Below are 25,344 nucleotides of genomic sequence, written 5' to 3' on the forward strand. Positions count from 1 at the left end.
CTGAGTTTTTTTCAGGGGAAGGTGGTGCTGACAATCAGTTAAGCCAATAAACACAAATTAAATGAGAGAATCTGGAAATATGTATGTGAAAAATATCTTTAAACTACAAATGTACTGTACTTTTGAGATATGTGTGTGTATGTGTGTCCACTGCTGACCAATCCCACATCCAGGTAAGCAAAATGTAGCTGTATCCCTTTGAAACTGTTACAGTGTAATAGGGGTTTTATCAATTCTATTTTATATGTAAACTTTTGACCCTATTCACAAAGCTTTAACTCACGAGTTTAAAAAAAAAAATATATATATATATATATATATATATATATATATATATATATATATATATATGTGTGTGTGTGTGTGTGTGTGTGTGTGTGTTTGTTAATTACAGCATTATTCACAATAAAAGACCAACAGTACAGTTTTATAAATATCAATAGATCAAAACATATTTTACATGAGTTAAATTTTTGTGAATAGGGTGCCGAGTTTCAGATTATCATCATGTGACTACATATATGGAAGAGTTTCAGATTATGATCATGTGACTACATATATGGAAATAACACATAATATGAAACTAGTGTGGAGGTCTTTAAATACATGAAATTAAGAAATCCAGGTGTAAAGGCGCCAATTTAAAACTGGCAGTATTAACCTAACGAGGCTGATGAATTAGTGTCAAAAAAACTTACTGTCCATCCTGTTCCGCATTTGTGATTACCTTAAGAGCAAGTCGCTTCAAATTTCATTAAAAAAATATTGTACTGTCCCCCTAAACTTATTATGATGTTTGCAATCATTTTAAGTGGTGTTTATTACACATATTTGAATACTTTATTTGTTTTGATAACTCTGTTACTGTGCCGTCACCTGTCTGTGTTACTGTGCTGTCACCTGTCTGTGTTACTGTGCTGTCACCTGTCTGTGTTACTGTGCTGTCACCTGTCTGTGTGTTACTGTGCTGTCACCTGTCTGTGTTACTGTGCTGTCACCTGTCTGTGTGTTACTGTGCTGTCACCTGTCTGTGTTACTGTGCTGTCACCTGTCTGTGTGTTACTGTGCTGTCACCTGTCTGTGTTACTGTGCTGTCACCTGTCTGTGTGTTACTGTGCTGTCACCTGTCTGTGTTACTGTGCTGTCACCTGTCTGTGTGTTACTGTGCTGTCACCTGTCTGTGTTACTGTGCTGCACACTTCGTGTGTTCCTGCTCTTCAGTTCCAGTTGCCTGCCATAGACGCATATAACTAGATCAGCCAAAGTGTCTTTATAGAAATAAGAAGCAGCGGCTCTAGTGATCTGTCACTTTGCTTCAAGTTTCCTTTTGTTTTGCTGGCAATACACCTACATTATACATCCATTATCTTTGGAGGGCAACTAGAACTGAAGAACAGCTCCCAAACTTAGTGAAAGCACCTCAAAACAGAGTTACGAAAACATAAAACAGTATTTGAATAATTTTAATACACACTACTCATTGTAAGGGGGCAGTAAACAAAAAAGAAGAATGTAATTCAAAGTTATTAACTCTTTAAGGACCGCAGTCACCTGTCTATAGAAGTACATAGGTGGGCTGAGAATATACAGCGAACAAACAATAATGGGTAAACACATTAACTAAAATGCAAGGATTCCATGCAAAAATGCAAGTCTTTATATATATATATATATATATATATATATATATATATATATATATATTTAATAACCCATTGGTAACATTATTAGATGAGTTTACCTTAGAAACAGCAGGCTTTTAAAATTTCCAGCTGCCTGACATTTCTATGATAATGTATAATGTTACTGTTATATATGAGGCACAGGTGATATATATAAACAAACACTGGATCGCACCACATGAACATATCTTAAACTGACCATAATTGAACATAGGAAAGGGAATGAACTTTATTCAAAAAATAAAGATTTGTAACAGAAGGCAAAAAAGGAACAAATACAAACAGCAATTAACAACATAAAACATGACCGTCCCCCCCCCCCTCCCCCCCCCCCTCCCCACAGGAGTGTAGATGAGGTTCAGTACAACAAATTTAAAGAAATAAGTGAACACAACTGACATTTGTTTGCTGGTGGTTTTGATTTCTATAGCTTTGATGACTGGATACACTGAATAGCTTTTCTGCTCACATACTATTTAAACAGAGTTGTATACTGTAGGTCAATTCTATAACCCCAGTGACTCAAGCCCTGTTTAAGATATTTTACAATGACTGTACCAAAACTAAACAAATAAAAAACAGGTTTGAGAAAATAATATAATATAGCTCCCTTACGTAGATCAGCTGAATATTAAAAGTAGATAACAAACTGCTGTATTGCCTTTTGAAAACATCCTAACTTATTTTAGAAAATGTTAGGGAAAGGGGATACAGTTTCTTTAACAAACCATTGATAGAAAGTAAACACAACATAAGGGAATATAAAGGAAAACTTTCACTGAAAAGCTTCCTTAACCATTTCCCTGCTTGCTTTGTTATTTTCTCTGACAATAAATCAGTCCACAGACCACCCTTTCAAACTCACAGAATAAAATACACAGCGCGCCCTTTCAAACCCACAGAGTAAAATACTAGCCTTTTCCTACATTCCTCAGCACATGAATCACTTGGACTTCCTGCTTCCACAAGGCATTTCCTGTTCAGCCTTACAGAGTAACTTCACTGCTGGATCCCAGCAGGAACTTGACAAAATCTTGATTTAACCAGAAAAGCTAGCAAGCTGAATTGCAGAGTGGTGTTTATGGAAGTAAGCATTGCTCCTCTGTTCATGTTGAATATGCCATACGAAATGACACTGGTGTGCACAGGTTTTGTCTTTACATTGGCAATGGCACTTCAGACATTTTCACATGATTAACATGTTTTTTCATTTCCAATTGCTGTTTTTATTTTTCTTTACATGCATTTACAACCTCCTCCATATCTTATTAAAAAATCAGGCAAAAAACAAATAAATCTTAATGAACCACATAATAAATAATGACTAAGGTTTTGGTACAGGTTTGAGATTTTAAATCCTCACCAAAAATGCAGCCATGCAGTTATTTTGTTTGTTTGTTTGTTTGTTGTTTTTTGTTTTGTTTTGTTTTGTTTTTGATGACTGTTACAGTTGATTCTTACATTTAGGCATCGAACACAGGCACCACCCCCCACCCCAAAAAAAAATTAAAATAAAAAAATATCTCTTTGAAGAAAATGCACACGTAGAAGACAGCGTCACTTCACTTTACCTAGAAGGGAAACTTTACAATGCACCTAAAGGAGGATACCTTTTTCACATCATGTTCTTTACAGCTTTACACAAATAGCTACTGAAGTCGTAGGCAGACTGTACCTCAATGAAACCACTATAATCCAGTGGATGATATCTCCTTCATGAAAACATATACAAAACAATGAAAATACATGTTACAGAAATTACTTCACAACCCCACAGACAAAATCTGACACTGGGTTTTTATCTCATGTCACCTTATTATTAGCACTGAAACAGAAATCACGTGTTACAGCACAGGTGATGCAAAGGGAAAGAGAAAAAAAATATGTAAGTCACTGATTCCAGAATAGGAAGGAGATGGCTGAAGAATAATGTGACAAGTCTTTTTTTTTCTTCATTCTCAGGACTGAGCATGCCATTTCTACTATGTTTTGTGTGTGTGTGTGTTCAAATAAGAGCTTTAATGACCAACCTCCGAGCAAAATCTTTCCCCTTTACCTTTTGCATAAACACTGTCTGCTCCGCGGCCTCACTTTGATTGCTTAGGCTTTCGTCATCACTGTCTGGCGGCTCTTCTTTGACTTTGATAACTCCCAGGTGTGCTCCGGGAACCTCTCCCTCACAGCTGCTGCTGCTGCTGCTGCTTCTGCAGTTCATGATGCTGCCACAGGGGGGCACCTTGTCCTCCTGCATTGGCTGATCTTTGTGGTTCTCTTCCTCAGTCTCTTCCAGGTGACTGCTTGGCTGCCTGAGCTGCTCAATGGATTTAGAAAGCATCTGAAATAGGAATGTCAGTGGTTTTAAACTGAACACATTTTACCTTTCACTCTTGTAAACGTACCAGTTTATTCTATTCATATGTGTGTGTGTGTGTGTGTGTGTGTGTGTGTGTGTGTGTGTGTGTGTGTGTGTGTGTGTGTGTGTGTTTAATACAATTTGAGCTGACAAGTGGGACTTAAATTTGACAAAGCCTTTTATAAAGTACTTTTGCTAATGTATAGGGAATTGTTGTGACTCCAGATACAGCTTTGCTCAGGCATTTCCTCTTGCATCCCCCAGGTCAATGCCTTGCCAATCTGGGCTTTTAATCACTCTTAAGATGAATCTGTTAAATTTAAAGACACATATTGTATACATTTTAAATAAAACCACTACTATGAAGAACAACAACTCACAGATCTACAGTATCTATGAGCATGGTGCTTTTCCCATTACCAGTTTAGAATTAGTGTCAAATGTACCTCAGTGTGCCAGTTTGCAATACAGTGTATCCATTCATGTCACAGAATTCAAAGAAATAGTTTTACTCTATATACTTACTGTACATTGGAGATTGAATGTTGCATTTATACTACTACAGTGTGCTACCAATAAAGTTTATTGCAAATGTAACCCTACAATAGATGTCTATTACACCAGGTGCTTTTCCACTATTTTCTTTGCATTACCTACAACCCTCATACAATGTATCTACCATTATACACACCAAGAAGAAAAAGCAATTGAAGTACTAACCAGTTAACACAAGTCTATTTTGTTAGGGTGCGGTCTTAATGCCACTTGGCCTAAAGTAACACAAATGTGTGCCAAAGAAACTGTAAAATAAGAGCACCTTTTTTGTCATGTAAAAAAGGGAGCTGGATTGTGTAAGATGGTGCCAAACTGAATTGTTCCAAGTTTTCTGGAAATTGAACTGTACATAATTCACAGCAGCCTTAGTAAGCGTCAGCATGGAAAGAGGGAAAATGCATTTAAACAAGTCACCGTGCAGCTGTTAGAGCCCAAATAGGAAGGACATCAAAGTAAATACTACCTGCCCAGCACCGCAGGAAGTGAGAACAAGCAAACACCTTGGCCTCAGAACACAGACCCTTTTTTATAAATATCCAGCCGAGAATTACCTTTCTTCTTTAAGCATTAGTAAGTGCCTTAATACCACCTTTAAAATCCATAAGCACTTATAAATATCCATTAGCGTCTCTAATGCGGAAGATAAAATGTTTTTTACATGCAGCACCGCTCTTGTTAATTTTAATTGGGTTAATGATTCATAAATTCCTACCGGATGAAAAAAAAAAGACAATTAATCCCTGATTAGTCCCATTTATAGCACAAAGGCAGTAAAGTGTTGTGTATTTACTCAAACATAGACCCCTACAGTACAAAGTGTCAACCTTTAGACTTTTTGGAGAATATAATTGGATGCATCTCCATTAACTGAGCAGGTCCCAATAGTCGAATGATGAAATGCTGTATAAACTTCTCTGTAATTAAAACACTCTTATTAAAAAAGGCTGGGTATTTACTGTACGTAGAAGATCTGGATCTTGACCGTACATGGAAAGGGTCAGTTCTTACTTTTCAGGGAAAGTAATAAACTAGTAGCAACAAATAGCAGCTCTTGTATGAGCCTGGCTGCTGATAAGGACCAGCAATGGCAGAGGTTCAGGTGAATCTTTATCTACCTCAGTCTATATAATCTATATAACTTTAAAAATAAACCCAGTGTAAGAGGGCAGAGGCTGGGCGTGAACCGGCGACCCTGCACACCGCAAGCAGGCATCTCAACCACGGGCTCATCTGCATTCGTGGTTTAAGAGCTTTTAACTGACAGGGAACAGAACAGAATCCATAATGGCAATGTATCACACACCACACACCATTACACCATGGTGAGAAAAAGGTCATGGTGTTCTTCAAAAACAGGTTATTTAGAATTACCAAATTTTCTTAGCTACATTGTCCTGATCAAAACACAATACCTGCATTTTATTTTTATTGAAAGATCTGCATAAACTAGGCTACAATAAAAGAAACGCAGTACTGTTTGAAACCATTTGAAAACAAGTTGATACTTCACTCAGCTGGCTACATTTGTATGATTTGCTTTTGAAATGATTGTGACTACACCTGCAAGCACAGGTTAATGGGAAAATACCCTTTGAAAAATAGGGAACGAAGAAGGAGCCCCCACCTTTTTCCAAAAAGTCCAACATAAAAAAAGAGCTTATTGGAATATTGAGGAATGTTTAAGCCTGGAGTGGATATATTTTTTAGTTTGATGGTAAAAGTCAGTATTTCTATATCGGTCCTGCTTAGTTCATAGGCTAGGGCTGCTGCAGCATTCACACAATGGCTTCTTTCAGCTCCACTGATATGTCAAACATTTGCCTTGCACACTCGCTGGAATAATTATGGACAATGTCTGGTTTAATCGCAAGGTCAAAGCTGCCAGCACACAGAAACACAAATACTGCCAAAAAGAAACAAAAGCCAGTATTCTGTGCATGCGTTTCCCTTTTGAACTTGATCAAATCCGATTACACAGAGCTCAAAAAGTGACACTATGGAAACGTTTGTCTTAGATAACAGAATTAAGGCAGTCTTTCAAATTTATTAAATTACATTTGTCTATCCCATACTTTTTCTTTTTACAGAATGCATTCTGCATAACTACTGTCTGTTAAAGGCAGTGCCTGCTATATCTCCACTTGTACTTTTGAAATGTGTTTTTATACACACACACACACACACACACAGAGTATTTCCCTCAGTGTTCGTTCAGTGAGGCTCATTTAGACTGGGTGTGAGAGACAGAAAGATGAGAATTCCACCACCAGTCTTACTTTGTTTATCTGGACCTGCTGCTGGTATTGCTTCTGCTTCTCCAGGAACTGCTGATGCTGTTGCTGGATGACCAGGTGTGCCAAGGTGCTCTGTGGCAGCGGGGCTGACTGTGTTCTGTTCAGGGGCCGATGGCGAGGCAGCTTGTGTCTGACACTTGAGGCTGGTCTGTCTTTCATTGCCAAGGGAGACTGAGGGTGGATAGTGACCGCACCTTGAACGACAGGAAGAATTTCACAAATTAGATACTATCTGTTTGGATACTGCCATTGCTTTCCATGTAAATAAGGATTGGCAAAAGGAAAGCTTGTGATCTTAGGTTTTGCATTGTGATACTCTTTTTCACTTGCAAAATGCACAACTGCAACTAGTTCAAAGGAACCGTGCATTTGAGGTTTTAGATTTCAATGTTAACCAAAGTAAAGTTTAGAGTACCCAGTAGGCCTGTAGATGATGGAACACTGCTGGAAATGTATTCAGTGACAAAATTGCCATCTTTACATTCATTCAACATCATTTATAACAGGAAACCAATGCATAAATGATATCTGTAACGGATAACATAGGTAGTAGGTAATTAAGGGGTATCACGTTTATTTTTTTACTGTAATATGGTAAAAATAAAACTTTGGTTTTCCAGCTAATTCAAATTACAAATAATATAGGTGTTTAAATTGGGAAAGAATATTCAAACAAAAAAAAACGTAGTAAACATATTTTTTATATTTGTTTCTATAAACACACACACACACACACACACATATTATTACAATATTGCAAACCTACCGTTTGTAAGACTCTTCTGCTGCCGCATTTGTTCCTTTAGTAATAGATGCTGAAGCAGGGCCTGGTGGCTGTTATTCGCCTTTGCTTCCAATGCCACTGGTGGAAGGCCAGACAAGAGAGGCCCAGCTCCCAGGTACTGTCCTGGAAGAGCCTGCCTCATGGCCTGCATGGCAGAGTCACCATGTTGTTCTTTCAATGTGGTGGCAGCCTGGACACAAGAAAAACAGAACATTAAATTAACACCCAAACACAACATGCGTTCCTAAATCTGCTGTGCAGAAAACTTTTTTTTTTAAATTGTTTTAGGATTGAAACTGTCACTGTTTTGCTTTTAATAGTAACATGCTATATTTGGGTGTAATTTATTATTGTCACTCAAATGTTTATATGTTTTATTTGGCTGAATTTGGTTTTAAAAGCTTATTGCAATCTTTTGAAAAACAGTTAAGACAATCTAATTATTCTTTTTAAATGAACTATGAGACTAATTTAAAATGTAGGTTATAAATCTAGAAAAATGGGTTTCATGTAGAATATTGTATTATTAACTTGTTTTGTGACATTTTTGTAATATAATAATATTCTTTTTTTAATAAAAAATATGTTAATATGTATTTTATATTTTAGTATCATGTACATTTTTCCAAAACTCAATTTTATAAATGTAAAGTTTAGACACTATGGGCCTCATTTACAAAAGGGCACTAAATGGAGCTGTAACGTGGAGCTGTGAGCCTAATGTGCACCATAAATCTAAATCTACTGCTCCATTTACTAACAGAGAATGCACTAATTTACGTGCATACTATTTGGCTAATTTACATACCATAGCGTGGCGTGCAAAATACATATATTGTGAGCGATAATTTAATGTGCACGATAATGTCCAAGACTTACCCGTGACCACCGATATATAAAAACGGCTTACACTGAGCGATCAACAGACGCAGCCCTCCGCAGGGGCCAGGCAGAGGCAACACAAACAAAAACTGCACGCAGAGGAGATCGAAATTCTAGTGGAGGAGGTTGTTTTCAATTATAATACCTTGTTTGGTCCAGTGTGTTATTTAACCATTCCATTATCTGTACCAATATAATCAACTATAATATAAAATCTAAGAAATTATAACATTAATTCACATTTGTTCACACTTAATATAACCTGTTGTTTACAGGTAATTTTCACTGCTCTATATGAAAACTTTAATGCAAGTAATGATGCCTCCATGATGCCAGATAGATTTCAGCCCAGAAAAATAGGCTTAAATAGTGCGCCTCTTAGTAGTTAAAGCCTGGTTTAAAAACAAACTAATTATCGCCCTTCAGTAAATACATTATTCAAAGTGTGGGGCCTCATTTAAATACATTATCATGCATTACCATCATGTGGCACAATAAAATCAGTGTGTGCCATAATATGCTCAGTATTTTGTGCGATAATTAATACAATTGCAATAGTAAATACGGAAGTCATGAACATGCACACGAATTGCAATTATGGTGCTCCATAATGTTTAGTGCCCTTTTGTAAATTAGGCCCTATATTCTCATTTCTACAGAGATTAGAATCCACACTACTATCAAATTAGTATTTATGAATATAAGCATTCACTAATTTGGCACATTGTTTCTGAATACGGGAAATCCATGATATGCAGGCTAAAGAAAGAAAGAAAGAAAGAAAGAAAGAAAGAAAGAAAGAAAGAAAGAAAGAAAGAAATGCTAACATTTTAATTCACCATGCACACATTTATAGCTAGCTAGTGGATATTTTTTTTTCTTTGGATGAGGTCCAGTAAATTGGATAATATGTCAGCTTATAAAAACTGAAAATGATGGATTGTTTGGAGTGCTATCTATTTTTAAGGTAAAGCACACAATTGCTTTAACTTCTTAAATCATGGGTGATAAATTGGGTGATTGTGAAAGATAAGAACTTTGCTGGGATTGGATACTGAAGCCCATTATTTATCCAAGGGACATTCAATCCTGAGAGGTGAAAGGTCTCTGGCCTGAAGTAATGCATTAATCTACTGTGCCAGCAAGTCTCTAACAACTATTTCTAAATGCACCAATTCAGAAAATCTATTTCATACTTCAGCCCACGCTGTGGATTAATACTTTAATGGAAAGGTAAAACCACAGATAGCTATACCACAAGCTTTAAATGGTTTATACAAAAAAGGGGTACTAAAAAGTTTTAAAATCATTTCCTCCCGTTAATCAGTTATTTTGTTTTACCGAACAAAGTAACTGCAAATGTCAAGATTCACATCTCATTATCTGGGTTTAAAATTGAAAACTGTTGCAACAACTTACATTTATTGGTGAGGATGCAGCTGGAAGTCCCAAAGTAATATTGGGTAATGAGGGGGATGTGTACAGACTTAACAAGGTCATCGATTCTTCAGGTTTCAAGACCCTTTGATGTGAAAGGAGATGCTGTAGGAAAGACAAATGGTGCACATTAATAGTGCAGTGGTACTAGGCATTGATTTATTCTTGAGGGAGTCTGAACTTGCTTTGATACCAACACAGTCATATTCAATTCCCTGTCATTATGACACCCAACTCAAGTTGTAAGCTTCAGTATAATGAGTGCATTGTCACACACACACACACACACATGCACACAAACAGCCACCACAGTGGGGTTCTGCGCTCAAGCACACTTCCTTTATTCATTAAAGCCACCCTTCCAGCATGTGGTCCAAGAGATTCCATGTATTTCTTGTCTATGCCGCTGCCACCACCACCCCCACCCTCCATTGATATTTGCCCCAGGGGAACAGTAGTCCATGAAATGAATACCTAATGTAACAGTACAACATCATAGGTTGCTTATGCTGCAAACATGAAGCATATGGGCCTCTATGACGGACTAAGGCCATTTGAGAGATAGTTTACTGGGACGTAAAGCTTGTGTAAATACAATAACAGTTGAGTATGCAGTTGATACCTGGAGGTCTTTTCTGACCATGTCTGGAATATCAGTTAAGATGAAAACAGGCCCCCCACCCCCCCACCACACACACTTTCTATAGACTCCTGAATGTCACTGGAGGTTCATGGGAGAGTAAACAGCATGGATGTTTTCCAAAAACACAGCCGGTCAGTAAAGTTTGTTTGGAGATGTGTCATATCAACCAGCCCTCAATAAATGTACACTATTGTGCCTGTACTCCTAAGGGAACTTTTACTGGTTACTGGGGAAACAGATCCATGAGTCACTTAAAAAATGAGTCTTGTGTGGAGCTTTATAACAAGAATTACTGTGCTTTTTTTGCAGAAAGAGCAAAATTAGATCTTCTGCTATCTGTAAAAGTCTTTCCACACCATGTTAAAAAAATATATAAATCTAAACTGATAGGTATGTTTTCTTTTTAAAATCAAATTGCTTTTCAATACAACACCTCTGCACTTCCTTCCAATAAACCTAAAGATGCAGTCGTAAAACATTTTCTTTAAACTAAGGTTGTTTTACTTTTCAATATATGTATCATGACAGTATCTTTTTTATTTATTCATGTAGTAGTTCCAGCATTAAGAAGTTTTGTTTTATAGCGGGAAGGGGAGTTATATGGGTTATAGTGGGTGGGTTACAAAGTGTAATGCTATGCTGTATTCACTTCTATTTCCCTTGACAGGAAACATATATTCACAAGAGCCTATCAAAGGGTAAATGGAACAGACAGCACAATGCCCTTTAGGATAAGGATTATTATTATCTGTTTACTGAAGAGAATCTGTGCTGTTAATCTACTGTCCCTTTATTTACAAGGGTATAAGACAGTGGTTGGGGTTTATGGATCCATGAACTCTCAAAATGCACAGAGGCCCAAAGGAACACTCTGTAGTATTTTTTTAATCTGAATGCTGTGCTACTGAGGGATGCAAGAATATTTCTCACTCTCAAGACCTGTTCTCCATAAAACATTTATTTTTATTTACTTACATATTGCAAATGTACCAAACATAAGACTATAAAAGGACAATACTGATAAACAGAAATAAAACTATATAAAGTATGAAATCCTTTGATGTTTATTCCTTCATTTAAACATGGCAGGGGTCTAGCTTTCTCTACAGCTAAGTAAACACACTTTGCAAGCCTTCACGTGACTTACTTATCCCTGAATAGGAACTAGTCTGTCTTCTTGAATGCTATGACTTCCATTATCTCTGCCCTTTGATGAGTGACCAGCAAACCTATTTATGGGTATGAACATTTGAATCAAGGTAGATCAGTTTGTAAAGTCGAATTTAGGGTGTAGTGTCGTTTTATTTAAAGAAGAGTATCTGGAAGCTAAACACAATAGTCAAAAAACATAAGAAATATAGTTGTGTAACTGGAAAAGGCCTTTGTCCCATTTTAATTAATCTCATCTCCACCTTCCTTTGTGCAGCTCATGATAACTCACCTCAGTGTGAGCTGTGGTTGGTAGGACTGAGGTTGAATTCTCTGGTCCAATTCCAGTGCATCCACTGTTAGGGGAGCTGGGACCAGATCCTGGGGCACTGCTGCTCACTGACGTATCTGGAAACAAAGTACCATCATTTAAAATCAAACATGTACGTGACTAAAAACCTGAACAGACTTGACAATATGCAATAACATTAAAATCAACAGCAAAAGACGTGCCTTCACCTTTAAGTGAACTGTCCTAGAAAACATAAAAAATGACTGAATGAGTCAAGTCACTTGGTTCAACATGTTTGTGGTGATAATTTAAGTAACGGGACCTCAAAGGTCAATGCCATTCAAGCATTTCAAGGGCAGCAGTTACAATAACTCTGGAGCTGAATAACTTTGAATTGGTAGCACAAATTACTTCCATATTTTCAATTACTTAGCGTGTTGAGTGAAATTGTGAACTACAATAATTGATTGTTTGAGAAATTGAAGAGGAAAAAAAACATCTTTAAAATAAATACTTTAAAACAAGTAAATGTATTTACAGGGAACATACGCTGTCACCTACTCTCTTTTTTTTTTAAATATAGGTGAAACAGAGAGGTACATTGGTGAAGTAATCACCTATCCTAATACCCAGTGTTCATCACTGCTGGCTTATTTTGTGACATGCTACCTGGCCATCATAAAACAGAACTGTTGGGTCTTGGCTGGTTCCTGAGTTACCTGTCACATCGCATGTTCTCTTTTTGTATGGATTTATCACATTTCCATCTTTCCTCCTTAGCAATGGACTGCTCCTTCTCTCTGCCACTTTCTGTTTTAATCTTGAACGCACTTTCAGGTTGGGTTCAGAAGCTTGTAAAACAAACACAAGAAGTTAAATTAGACACATTGTAACGCTAACGCCATACAAAAGAGCTGACCAGCATGGTTTTGAGATGATTGAATTATATACACATTTTCACATACTGTAGACATCATTCTTGGCCAACGCAAAATACATTCAGAGGGATCTGAGACTTGTACTGAGTCATCTGGAATACATTATTCTCAGTAGCAAGTGGAAAAGCTAGCTACCTGGAACCTGCAGTGAACACAAGCACTGAATCAATAGCAGCACTTAAAATAATACCAAAATACTGGAAAAGTTGTATTACAGTTCATCTATGGTAGAAGGACCAGTAAAAAAACCAAAGACCATTACCGTGCCAAGGATGCATCTTTTAGAGGGGGGAAAGCTCTTCAAAAATGTCAGGCATTTATACAGTACAGGCACTAGAGGCAGGGCTTATGGTTTGGTTTATATTTATAATGGAGACATGAGATACAGTAAATTAATATGTACTACATTCTGATGTAGTCACAGCATAATGTGAAGGCCAGCTATAAAGTGGAGACAGTGGACAGTGGTGGTTCTAGTTTGCTAATTTAAAGAGTTGGCATTTCTTAAGGGAGCCAATTTAAATTGTAATGTGCAATGGGATAAAAAATGAATAAAACCAAAAAACAAAAAAAAACATGTTTAAGAATGCATTAATTTAAACCAAGAATGGATAAAATGACCATTTGGAGAATTATGGCAGTATTCCATAATCCGGTTAGAAGGGAATACATTGTGAGTGCTCATTAAATTAACCAAATATACTCTAGTTATACAATACAATGTATATGTAAAACATCAGATGTCCATAAATGAGGGAGCACTCCAAGAATTAATGTCTAGCACCTTGGCAGCAACATAATTACCACGTTTAAAAAGAACAAGTTGTGCACAGAAGTTTTAATAAAAAGGTAACATGCAGCATTATGTCCTGTTGCTAAATCTGGATGACTAATTGAGGCTTGGCTCCTATGACAGAATGAAGTTGAAGGCTGCCTGCCTTGTTTAAGGTTGTTTAATGAATCTCTGCTGCTTGCTTAATTATCATTGTGAGAGTACATGTTATTTATAATGTCTCTCAGCTGCTGAACACTGGATGCTTTCCCAACCAGTGGCTGTCTAATGTGATGCAAATCCTCCCAGTGCTGGAGGAGAACTCTTCAGAGCTGACTGGAGAGCTGTTTGAGTGCTGCAGGAATCTGCTTTATACACGACTGCTCCGATAGCTTTCTATTATTACTACACAGGCTTCATGTCCACAATCCAAATCAATCACAGAAAAAAAAAAACCCACACGAAGAGTCCCTTCAAGTGCTTATCTTTGTTGCACATCCTCGATGCAAAGGCAACATAATGGGCTATTTTGGTTTGGTATTTGAACTGAACTGTTACAGGATTTCAGTGTTTTATCATGCAGTGAAACACTGCCACATTGTGACACCTACTGTAGTGATGGTTAAATCAATATATATATATAAATCTCCTATACCTAGTCATAAGTTATGTTTTATCTACATAGAAACAGTATATGGTCTGTTTCAACACTACACAGTCAGAAGTAACCAGCTAGAAAAAGCTGACATTTTAATGTGGTTCTGACCATGTATGGCACTTACAGTAGTCATGTTTGGGCAATGGGTTCTATTGTTAATGTTCTGGGGCCCAGCCATTTTAGAAACTACACAATGTGAGACTTGTGGGAATGAATGACTGAAGAATCTGAAGCCCTTAATCTCTAGTGATGTAGGGCAGGGGAAGCAGTTTAATCTGTGCTTTAAATAAAAGATCTGGATCTCCACTCCTCTGCTTCATCTCCAACCTGAAACCAGGACTGCTGGAGCAGGACACAAATAGGTGCACTAATACAGGCTATTTTAATTACAGATTTTAATCACATGCTCTAAGCAGAATCTATTCTAGTCATATGCTATATATAAAATAAATGACAAGAGAGAGGCAGATTACGGGTAATAATCTACTTTCCTGACTCAAATTGTGGGTTATGGGGCTAGTCCTCTTTCACTGGCTTAAAACATGTTGCCTACCACAATTCTCCTTGTATGTGTTAATTAAAGCTATGTGTTTAGGTTTTATGTATATTTTTTATATGATATAACATTTAAAGAGTTTAAGAGTTTAATTCTCTCTTTCATATAGATACAGATTTATATATATATATATATATATATATTATATTATATATATATTATATATATATATATATATATATATATATATATATATATATATATATATAAAACTTGACTTTCATATTAGTTAGAAACTAGGAACACAGCAATATAATGCTTTGCCATGGATGATGGAAAATTAATACATTGATTTGAGATGTAAAGAACCTCTCTGGCATGGATATGACATCATGGATTAAAAAGATCAGGAATGCTTTGTCTGACACAGGCTGGGAACCACTAAGAGCATTTTTAAACAATTACTATGCGTGGAGTACTAGAAGCATGTGATTTGTTAGGTTTTATAACAAGAAAGTAAGAGGAAGACATATTTGTCACTTATCTAATTGGTGTATACCTTGACTACCAAGAGAATCGCATGATAGGAATGGAACCTTGTAATGTTTAAAAAGCTATATATATATATATATATATATATATATATATATATATATATATATATATATATATATATAATCTACCACTGCTGCAATCTTATGTTCAGATTGAATCTACAATTAGTATTCTGAAGAGAGCTCACTTAGTATTCATTAAGAATACTAATGGATCGATCTCACTATCATAACACTTAAAATAAAATTGTATTTTAAACTTAATAATACTGACAAGTGTGATTCCAATATCCTGTTCTTAAAAAAACAAACAGAACACAGTCTCAATAGCTAGAACAAGCCAGGCAATGCAATGACTGAGACACTGACTTTTTGACAAGAATAGCACTGGGCCACAGTTTTAGCATTGTAACTTAAAGACTGGTTAGATTGAAGCATACATTATAATGAGGGGTCACAAAAGAAAAAAAAAAAAAACTAATAAATAAATAAAACAATGCCATATTCACTAACCAACCTGGTAAACAGGATATTACATTAATTGACATTAATAGAGTACTGTGATTATTCAACGGAGCAGGATGGTGAAAGAACCGATAAGTCATCGATGGGAGTGGGTGGTTTGCTCTGGTGACAGTACTTCATGCACCTGCATGTGGTATTCTGTTTGTACTGTAGCACAAGAACAGTGCGAGTCAGTCATTCTGTCATTGGAATGAATGGAAGAAAAATTCAAAAATGAGATCCAGTACAAAAGAGTTATTCACAAGATCAGCACTGCTTGTTGTAAAATCTAGTTCTCGCACTAATGTTTTTGTAGTTTTTTTTTTTGTACTAACAATGAGTTACACAATAATCAGTAAAGCACACAGTCATGAACAGAGAAGCAAACGACCAGGAGGAGTGACACCGACTTCTTGCCAGGTGCTACTGCCATATGCTTGTAATTAGGACCTACTGCAGTATCTGTTTACAGTACTCAAAAAGGTTTAACTATTTCCTCTTTCACTTTGTAATTGATGTATTGCTTTATCTGAACCACCTTGGAAAATTCAGTCATAAATCAGAAGGATATTTTAAAAAATGCACAAAATCTACGGAATGTGTGATTGTGTGTGTGTTTGTTACAAGGCTTAGTAGTGTTTCTTCCTTCAAAAAAACTTTCCAATTAGACAATAAAGCAAATAGACTGGATATTTCAATACACAAACTATGTATTTAAAAGGCAGTCCTGTGAAGTGGTGATACTAATTGTATCCCTTGTAAAAAGAGTGTTGTTTGGGCTCCCTGACACTTGATGAATATTGGCTATTAGAAAAATACCACAACAATATTTGTACAACAATTAGACAGGAGGTTTACATGTATTTAATGCTAAATGAAAATATATGAACTGCTTTGTATGTTTATATAAAGGGCTACAATTATATATTGTTTTAACTGAGAAACCCAGTCATTGTGCTAATGCACTGACCCATTTAAATAAAGAGCGCAGTAAATTCAGGGGTGTCATGCAATGGGGCTCTACTGTGTTATATGCTCCAGGCCCAAGTCTTAATAATGTTATTCTTCAACTAGTTTTAACACTGTAGGAGAAACTTAAACTTGAGTGTTGTGACTAAGAACATATCACATGTACACATCCAGGATGTGTTGTACTACAACTTTATTTTTATTTATTATTTTTTTTCCTGCGCCAAATATTTTAAGTTGTATTAAAAAAGATAACTCCAATCTAATTTGCTGTAAAAAAAAAATGTCACTGTAAAGCTGGAAACGGACCATGTTCCTTAATTGCACCAAATATTAACATAATTTAGTTGTGTTACTGTAAAACCACTATACCAGTTTAGCAAAATGAATACGTAATTAAATACTGTGTAGATAAAAATGTGTTAATTTGTATTAAGTACATCAGCTGCTAATACATTTGACAGTTTGTTACACTACCCGATGTGGGCAAATTGCCCATGCAATACATTTACTATGGAGACTAAGGCTCTGTAATCTTAAAAGCTCAATGACAAAAAAAAGACCAAATCAGAGACCATTTGTATGTTGGCAGGTCAGCGAGAAATAATACTCTAACATCCATTGCTTTTCCAATCAGCAGTTAACATGGCAATTATAACTTGAACATTTTAAAAATAAAAATAAATAAAAAATAAATTGCTCATGGGTCATGCAGCTCAACCTGGGTATTTCTTAACAAGTCATATGATTCACCTTCAACACGTAAAACAATGAGTCTTTTTATTCGACCTGAACCTACACCAACTACAAAAAGTTTTGAAATCTAAGTCATGAGCTGGCGAGGGACAGTGTTACAGGTTTCTCAGCTTGTTAAAGGAGACTGAAAAATAAACATCCTTGTCCTTTTCAATTCTGCACTGTTTCTTTCCTGCTTTCCAATAGCTGCCAATCCCTTGTTTTTGATAGTTGTTTAAATGAAGAACAAGCAGTACCTTTATATCTATCTGCCATATGCGAGTCAACCACAAACCAAGCTTTAATGAGGAAAGACAAGAAGTGGGGGAAGGAAAAGACCACATCTAGAGTTTGAAACCTGAGGAACAGGAAGTAAGCCCTTGGATGTTCTTGTCCATGTAGGAGGATTGTTATTAAAGTAAGAGAAGGTCCATTTTTACATTGTCTGGAAAATAGAAATAAAAATAAACACCGGTACCATTTTACAGACATGCATGTTATACGAAATTACAGAGGAAAACAATAATAATATTGTTATCATTAATATCATGATAATGATAATAATGACTACTACTGTACAATAAAAATAACAACAAAAATTAGATTATTTTTATTAGTATTATCGTTATCATCATGAGAAGGAGAAGGAGAAGGAGAAGGAGAAGGAGAAGAAAAAGAAGAAGGAGAAGAAGGATATATATGAAATCACTTACTCAGAAATCTAGGTGGCGATTCTACTTTGCCAGTTCATCTATGATGGCTTCAACTTGCGGACAGTTGCTTCTTGAAAGGTTCAGCATGGCAAGGCCTGAAAGCTGATCCTGTCCCATTGTTGACCACAAATAGGACTTGAGTCTGCGTAAACAGCTAAAAGATCTTTCAGCTGATGCTGTTGTAACTGGTATTGTTGCAAAGATCTTTAATAGATAGTAGATGTTCAGATAGAACATTGGGTCAGCTGCTGTAAGTGCTTCAATCACATTGTTCGGTCTTTCATCCACGGGGAACCTATTTCATTGTGCTAGCCACCTGTCGTACTCATTCTTTAGGTCCTCTGGTGTACCAGGAATGTCATCATACATTTGTATGGTAATACTTAACTTCTGGAACCCATGCACAGCCTTGTACTTTGGAATGAGGTACTGGATCATGCAAACCGTTCTGACACGTTCACTGAATCGCTCAGCTAATTCATTCAAGAGGCTATCTACAAATGGAAGGAAAATAGAAAGTCTGTAGTACGTTTTTGGATCTGCTGTTGGATAGTTCGCCCGTTTTTTTTGCCTTCCTGCTAGACGAGGCATTTCAAGAGGAACGCCTGCAAGTTCCTCTGCTTTTTGAAAAATGTAGTCAAATTACTCTTCAGGGTTCTGCCTTATGCTCTTAATAGCATTGCGGGTATTGTCGATGTGCTCCAAGCACTGCAGAATGTCAATGTCTGGTTTCTGGAGAGAGGTGACACAGGGAGAAGCAGTCCAGAGAACTTTGCCAGTGTGACCAATGAGACAAGGAAGCCATCTGATTGAATAAAGGTAAGAAATTGAAACATGGTCAGCCCATTCTCTGATGTCTAACAGCGTCTCTATTCCTGCCGGTGATACAGATCAACAAAACACACAATTGTTTCATTTATTTCAACCCAGCGGGTCGGGCACCATCCAGTAAGCTGCTTCTTTTTTGTGTCTGGCAACGCATTGATTTTGTCTTTCAGAAGTTTCATTCTTTTGGTGGTGCCTCGGACAAAGTTTGACACATTCTTTATTGTTTCAAAACAGTTACTGATTTCACGTAACTTCCATGCATGTGCTATCACTAGATTCAGAGCATGGCTTGAGCAGTGCACATAAAGCGCTTTTGGTATTTCACTTGTAACTACTGCTGCTTCTCATTGCCGCACAACCATTATATCCTTGCCCACGCATCTTCTCAAGAATAAGGTCATACTGCTCAAGGCTTCCTATAATTTTATTTCCAATTCCTTCTCCAGTTCCATCGGTTCAGTCTTCAAACCCTAGAAACTGCTCTTGAATCTCATTGTTTTTGACTAATCGGATTAGACTTGACAATTGTTCCACTGTAGCACTGTCCGTTGTAGTGTCTGCAAAAACTGCAAAAAAACCTGCACTGTTTACATGCTCTACAAGTGCTTGTTGCATCAGGTTGCTGCTTGCTGTGATTTCATTCTGCATTTTCCAGCTTAGGTAAGTTGCATTGCAACCACACATTTTCAAATGTTGCTTCAGAATTTCATCACCTTCAAATTTCCCTCATTATTATCTGGTTCTTCAATAGTAAGTTTATCGCTGTCACGGTGACCCTGTAGTGGCAATCCTTGCTTTGCACAGAAAAGCATTGTTTCTATTATTGGAACCAATCTCTTTCGGTGTTCTTGTTTTTTTTTTTTTTTTTGTTGCACAAGAATCCATCATATGTGAAACATCCATTTTCCCCCCCTCATAATATCCTGAAAAATCTGCTGCTGCAATCACACTATGTTGGTGGTACTTAGCGACTGCGTGGGATTTAAACTCGGCGAGAGCATCTTTCAATTTATTTAGCGGTTCTGTAACCGGTTTTCCTGTATTTTGATGTCTTCCACTTCCTACTTCGGCATTTGCAAACAAAACACATGTTTTTAACCAGCTAAACTGAAAATGACGTGTTTGTTTTCCTTGTTGTACAGGAGGAAAATCATACGATTCTGGTGGCACCCAAACAAGAATAAATAAGCTTGTAGCAAGCACCATCAGGAATAGCCTGATTCGTAATAAGGATATCTGCTGTTAAACTTTTTGAAGAAATCCTTTCAGCTAGTTTTCAAAACGCCTTCTCTGTTTCCTTAATTTTATAGCTTGAAAGCTATCACACCTTCATTAGTTATATAAACTATTTACAGTATATTAGACATCTAATAAAAAGAAAACAAGTGAATACAAGATTTCTATACGGTTTACATAGTATTAGCGCTGCACCCATCTTTGTTTCACTGATATTTCCATCTTCTGCACAAAATAATAACTAAGAGCTGCTTATTTAACAGCTACCTGACAACAATATCATTCATTGGAAAGCAGAAATTAAATACGTTTTTGTGGACTTTTTCCACATACAAGCTATTGTCTGAGAAATTGACTTGAAGCCTGGAAACGCATGACCTGTCTTCACCAAGTGCCTTCAGAGCTATTATTTCATGCTTTTATTATGAAGAATATGAAAATGAACACTACCCATGAAGTTCTAATTTAAAACAGCCTTGCTAAAGTATATGATTGTTGGCATCATACTTTGAAATATAATTGTTCAAAGGAGTACAAAGTGACATACGAGAAGACAAATGCTTTTAATGTTCTATAGAAGTAAATTTAGCAGACTTTATAATTGACAAAAAATATAGTTTACTTTCTGAATACAAAGAATAACCTACATACATAAATGTTGCACTCCATATGGTAGAGTAATTTAGCAGGTAAAAGTGTGTACCACTGTAATCAATGAGACACAGTGGGAAAATAATGAAATGCAATTTCCTTGACTTCATAGTAGAATTATGTACAATTTCAGCATGCTTCACATTGCTAACAGTCTAAACCAACAGGGGGATATAATTCTTATGTATAGTACTTTCCCACGAGAGATCCACAAACATAAAAACCTTAAAGCCTTTAAAAAAATGTAACGAGCAGTCCTGCAATATGTAAATGGCATAAATCATTTTTTCCTTCAACTTGCATTGGGTTATCTGGGCTGTAAACCAGCTACCTTATTTTTAGGGTGTCTGATTTTCGTCTGATTTTTTACCTGATTTAACCCAATCTTCCCCCCACGCTTTTTTCTGAATTTGGGTTAAACCTGAAAACTTCCTGAACAGGCACATACTGTATAAGAATAAACGCATACGCAGCTGTCTGATTCAAATGCAACAGAGCAGAACTGGCGCCAATGACAGGTAAGCTGATTTACTTATTAGAAAAATGTGGCTTCTTAGTGTAATATATATATATATATATATATATATATATATATATATATATATATATATATATATATACAGACGTGCTCAAATTTGTTGGTACCCTTACAGCTCATTGAAATAATGCTTCATTCCTCCTGAAAAGTGATGAAATTAAAAGCTATTTTATCATGTATACTTGCATGCCTTTGGTATGTTATAGAATAAAGCAAAGAAGCTGTTAAAATAGGTGAATTATTGCTTATTCTACAAAGATATTCTAAAATGGCCTGGATACATTTGTTGGTACCCCTTAGAAAAGATCATAAATAATTGGATTATAGTGATATTTCAAACTAATTCGTTTCTTTAATTAGTATCACACATGTCTCCAATCTTGTAATCAGTCATTCAGCCTATTTAAATGGAGAAAAGTAGTCACTGTGCTGTTTGGTATCATTGTGTGCACCACACTGAACATGGACCAGAGAAAGCAAAGGAGAGAGTTGTCTGAGGAGATCAGAAAGAAAATAATAGACAAGCATGGTAAAGGTAAAGGCTACAAGACCATCTCCAAGCAGCTTGATGTTCCTGTGACAACAGTTGCAAATATTATTAAGAAGTTTAGGTCCATGGAACTGTAGCCAACCTCCCTGGGCACGGCCGCAAGAGGAAAATCGACCCCAGATTGAACAGAAGGATAGTGCGAATGGTAGAAAAAGAACCAAGGATAACTGCCAAAGAGATACAAGCTGAACTCCAAGGTGAAGGTACGTCAGTTTCTGATCGCACCATCCATCGCTTTTTGAGCAAAAGTGGGCTCCATGGAAGAAGACCCAGGAGGACTCCACTTTTGAAAGAAAAACATAAAAAAGCCAGACTGGAATTTGCTAAAATGCATATTGACAAGCCACAATCCTTCTGGGAGAATGTCCTTTGGACAGATGAGTCAAAACTGGAGCTTTTTGGCAAGTCACATCAGCTCTATGTTCACAGATGAAAAAATTAAGCTTTCAAAGAAAAGAACACCATACCTACAGTGAAACATGGAGGAGGCTCGGTTATGTGTTGGGGATGCTTTGCTGCGCCTGGCACAGGGTGCCTTGAATCTGTGCAGGGCACAATGAAATCTCAAGACCATCAAGGCATTCTGGAGCGAAACGTACTGCCCAGTGTCAGAAAGCTCTGTCTCAGTCGCAGGTCATGGGTCCTCCAACAGGATAATGACCCAAAACACACAGCTAAAAGCACCCAAGAATGGATAAGAACAAAACATTGGACTATTCAGAAGTGGCCTTCTATGAGTCCTGATCTGAATCCTATCGAACATCTATGGAAAGAGCTGAAACTTGCAGTCTGGAGAAGGCACCCATCAAACCTGAGACAGCTGGAGCAGTTTGCTCAGGAAGAGTGGGCCAAACTACCTGTTAACAGATGCAGAAGTCTCACTGAGAGCTACAGAAAACGTTTGATTGCAGTGATTGCCTCTAAAGGTTGTGCAACAAAATATTACGTTAGCGGTCCCATCATTTTTGTCCATGCCATTTTCATTTGTTTTATTATTTACAATATTATGTTGAATAAAAAATCAAAAGCAAAGTCTGATTTCTATTAAATATGGAATAAACAATGGTGGATGCCAATTACATTTGTCAGTTTCAAGTTATTTCAGAGAAAACTGTGCATTTTTCGTTTTTTGTGGAGGGGTACCAACAAATTTGAGCACGTCTGTATATATATATATATATATATATATGTTTAGATTTTTCAAAATTACAGCAATATAGCTTGAAGGTTTTTCCTTTTTTTGCACACTTTTTTCCCAGTTATTTGTTTTATGAGTGTGTGTTTAAGCCAAGATCATTCAGATGTAACAGTCGATCATTTCTCTTTGTAAAACAGCATGGAGTAAAGTTGTTTAGTTTTCCCGTATGTTCTGTGTGCAATTATACTTGCAAGTCCACTACAAAATAAAACTTGATTGGAACAGAGAAATGCCTCCATATACAGTATGTGTGCGTGTGAGAGAGAAAGCAAGAGAGAGACAGATGTCATCAAAAGTTTGGAAATATACATAAGTTGGGGATTTAAACTGTTGACCACATTTTTTTATTTCTTTGTAAATAAAACCCGATTTCTACCTGAGTATTATTCTTTCTTGATTATATATAAAAAAAATCCACCCGATTTCACCCAATTTTTTTCATTAAATAGTTCCACCCGATTTTTAAAAAAGCATTCACCCAAATTTGAAAGATAATTTCACCCGAAAATCAGACGGCCTACTTATTTTCTGAACAATTAATTTTTTTTTAACCTTTCTTTATGGTTAAAGCCATGCACTACAAGGTGCTATTCAGACTACACTAAAGACCATTTTCAGTGCGAGTACAGTGCGATTACAGCTATGGGTCCTATGTTCAGTTACTTGTACACCTCAGGTAAAGGACCCGGGTTTACATTTTGGAAGAAGCTTGGACACAATTGACAAAATGAGTGTGATGTCAGTTTCTACGGTGCTAGATACAAATAAATAATAGAATGTCTTTGTGGGAAATCTCCCTGTCAGCTTTAATTAAAAGTTTATTGAGGCTGTTTTATTACATAAATGCAGATGCATTTAATAAAATAAATATATACCAAAGCTAATGTTAACTTACTTCTCACACTAATGAGATGTAAACAGAATACACTTTTCTGGTTCCAGAAAACCTTGTATTAACAATGTCATCACCATGTTGCAGGTACACAAACATACCCCTTCTCAAAACAGATAACAGCTGCCTAACCTTACACATGTTGCAGTGTGTTTTGGTGGTTATCGACAAAGCTCATGTCTATAAATGCAGTTCTATATTTTATACAGGCATACATATTTATTTTCAGTTCGGTAATTTGTTGTATATAGAAACAAACAAAATAACTGCCTGAATGAGCTACTAAACTAAACCTTATCATGCCACTGCATTGGCAAAAGAGGCAAAAAAATGTTATTTTTTTATGCCCTTACTTTTAAACACATATACAGAAAGCTTGATTAAATGTTGTTGTTGAACCTGTATGTTACACAAGTGCTGTATTTTTTATTATTAAATAACCCGACTAAAGTCATAGACAGGAGATTCCATTGAGGCAGATCTAAATATCACCACCAAATGAAATATTCAATTAGGAATAACCTGCCATGACACCTTCTTTTAAAGTAAAAAATACATTTAAGAGACTCACACTGTTAGCGATGTTGGTTTTCTCAATGATTTAACCAGAGGCATGATGCCAGTCATATCACTTATGCACACTTAGGAGAACATTCCAGGGATATATTTAAGATATATTTGTTACTATTACAATGCTAAACAACAATTTATATTCCTTTCCATTGCTGAGGTGAAGAAGAGGGCCAGACCCTCTTTTAAAGGGACAGTTGACACCTCTGCATACTATCTGTCTCCCTAAGGGTGAGGAAGAGAGTTCAGCCTTGTGGCAAAAGTCACATATTTGCTCATTAATAATAAGGCTGTTGTTGGCTGTTGGAGTCCCTGTGTCACCTTTGTCCACCAGAGTCCCCAAAGGCTCAACAGTGACCCTAACGCCTGAGGTAAGGCAGTGTGGTCACATCCTGGTTGGCTTAAGGTGGGAGAGGTCTGTAGCTTCCTACACTAGTCAGTTTATTATGGCCTCCAAAATCATTTTCTAAA

The 25,344-nt window shown here is 36.5% G+C and overlaps 1 protein-coding gene across 7 annotated transcripts in view; it reads right to left on the reverse strand.

Moving 5' to 3' along the window:
- Positions 1 to 2,014: 2,014 nt before the first annotated feature.
- The window catches only part of LOC117400527 (histone deacetylase 9-like), a 148,030-nt gene continuing 124,700 nt past the window's right edge, over positions 2,015 to 25,344 (reverse strand). For all 7 annotated transcript variants that reach the window (XM_059021979.1, XM_059021982.1, XM_059021978.1 and 4 more), the window contains 6 exons: positions 12,791 to 12,922; positions 12,072 to 12,187; positions 9,970 to 10,092; positions 7,651 to 7,858; positions 6,867 to 7,078; positions 2,015 to 4,017 (listed from right to left, as the gene is read on the reverse strand). In XM_059021979.1, coding sequence (XP_058877962.1) covers positions 3,688 to 4,017; positions 6,867 to 7,078; positions 7,651 to 7,858; positions 9,970 to 10,092; positions 12,072 to 12,187; positions 12,791 to 12,922 — 1,121 coding nt within the window. In that variant the 3' untranslated portion in view covers positions 2,015 to 3,687. The remainder of the gene's footprint in view (positions 4,018 to 6,866; positions 7,079 to 7,650; positions 7,859 to 9,969; positions 10,093 to 12,071; positions 12,188 to 12,790; positions 12,923 to 25,344) is intronic.

The sequence above is a fragment of the Acipenser ruthenus genome, chromosome 4, assembly GCF_902713425.1.
Source record: "Acipenser ruthenus chromosome 4, fAciRut3.2 maternal haplotype, whole genome shotgun sequence".
Lineage (NCBI taxonomy): Eukaryota > Metazoa > Chordata > Actinopteri > Acipenseriformes > Acipenseridae > Acipenser > Acipenser ruthenus.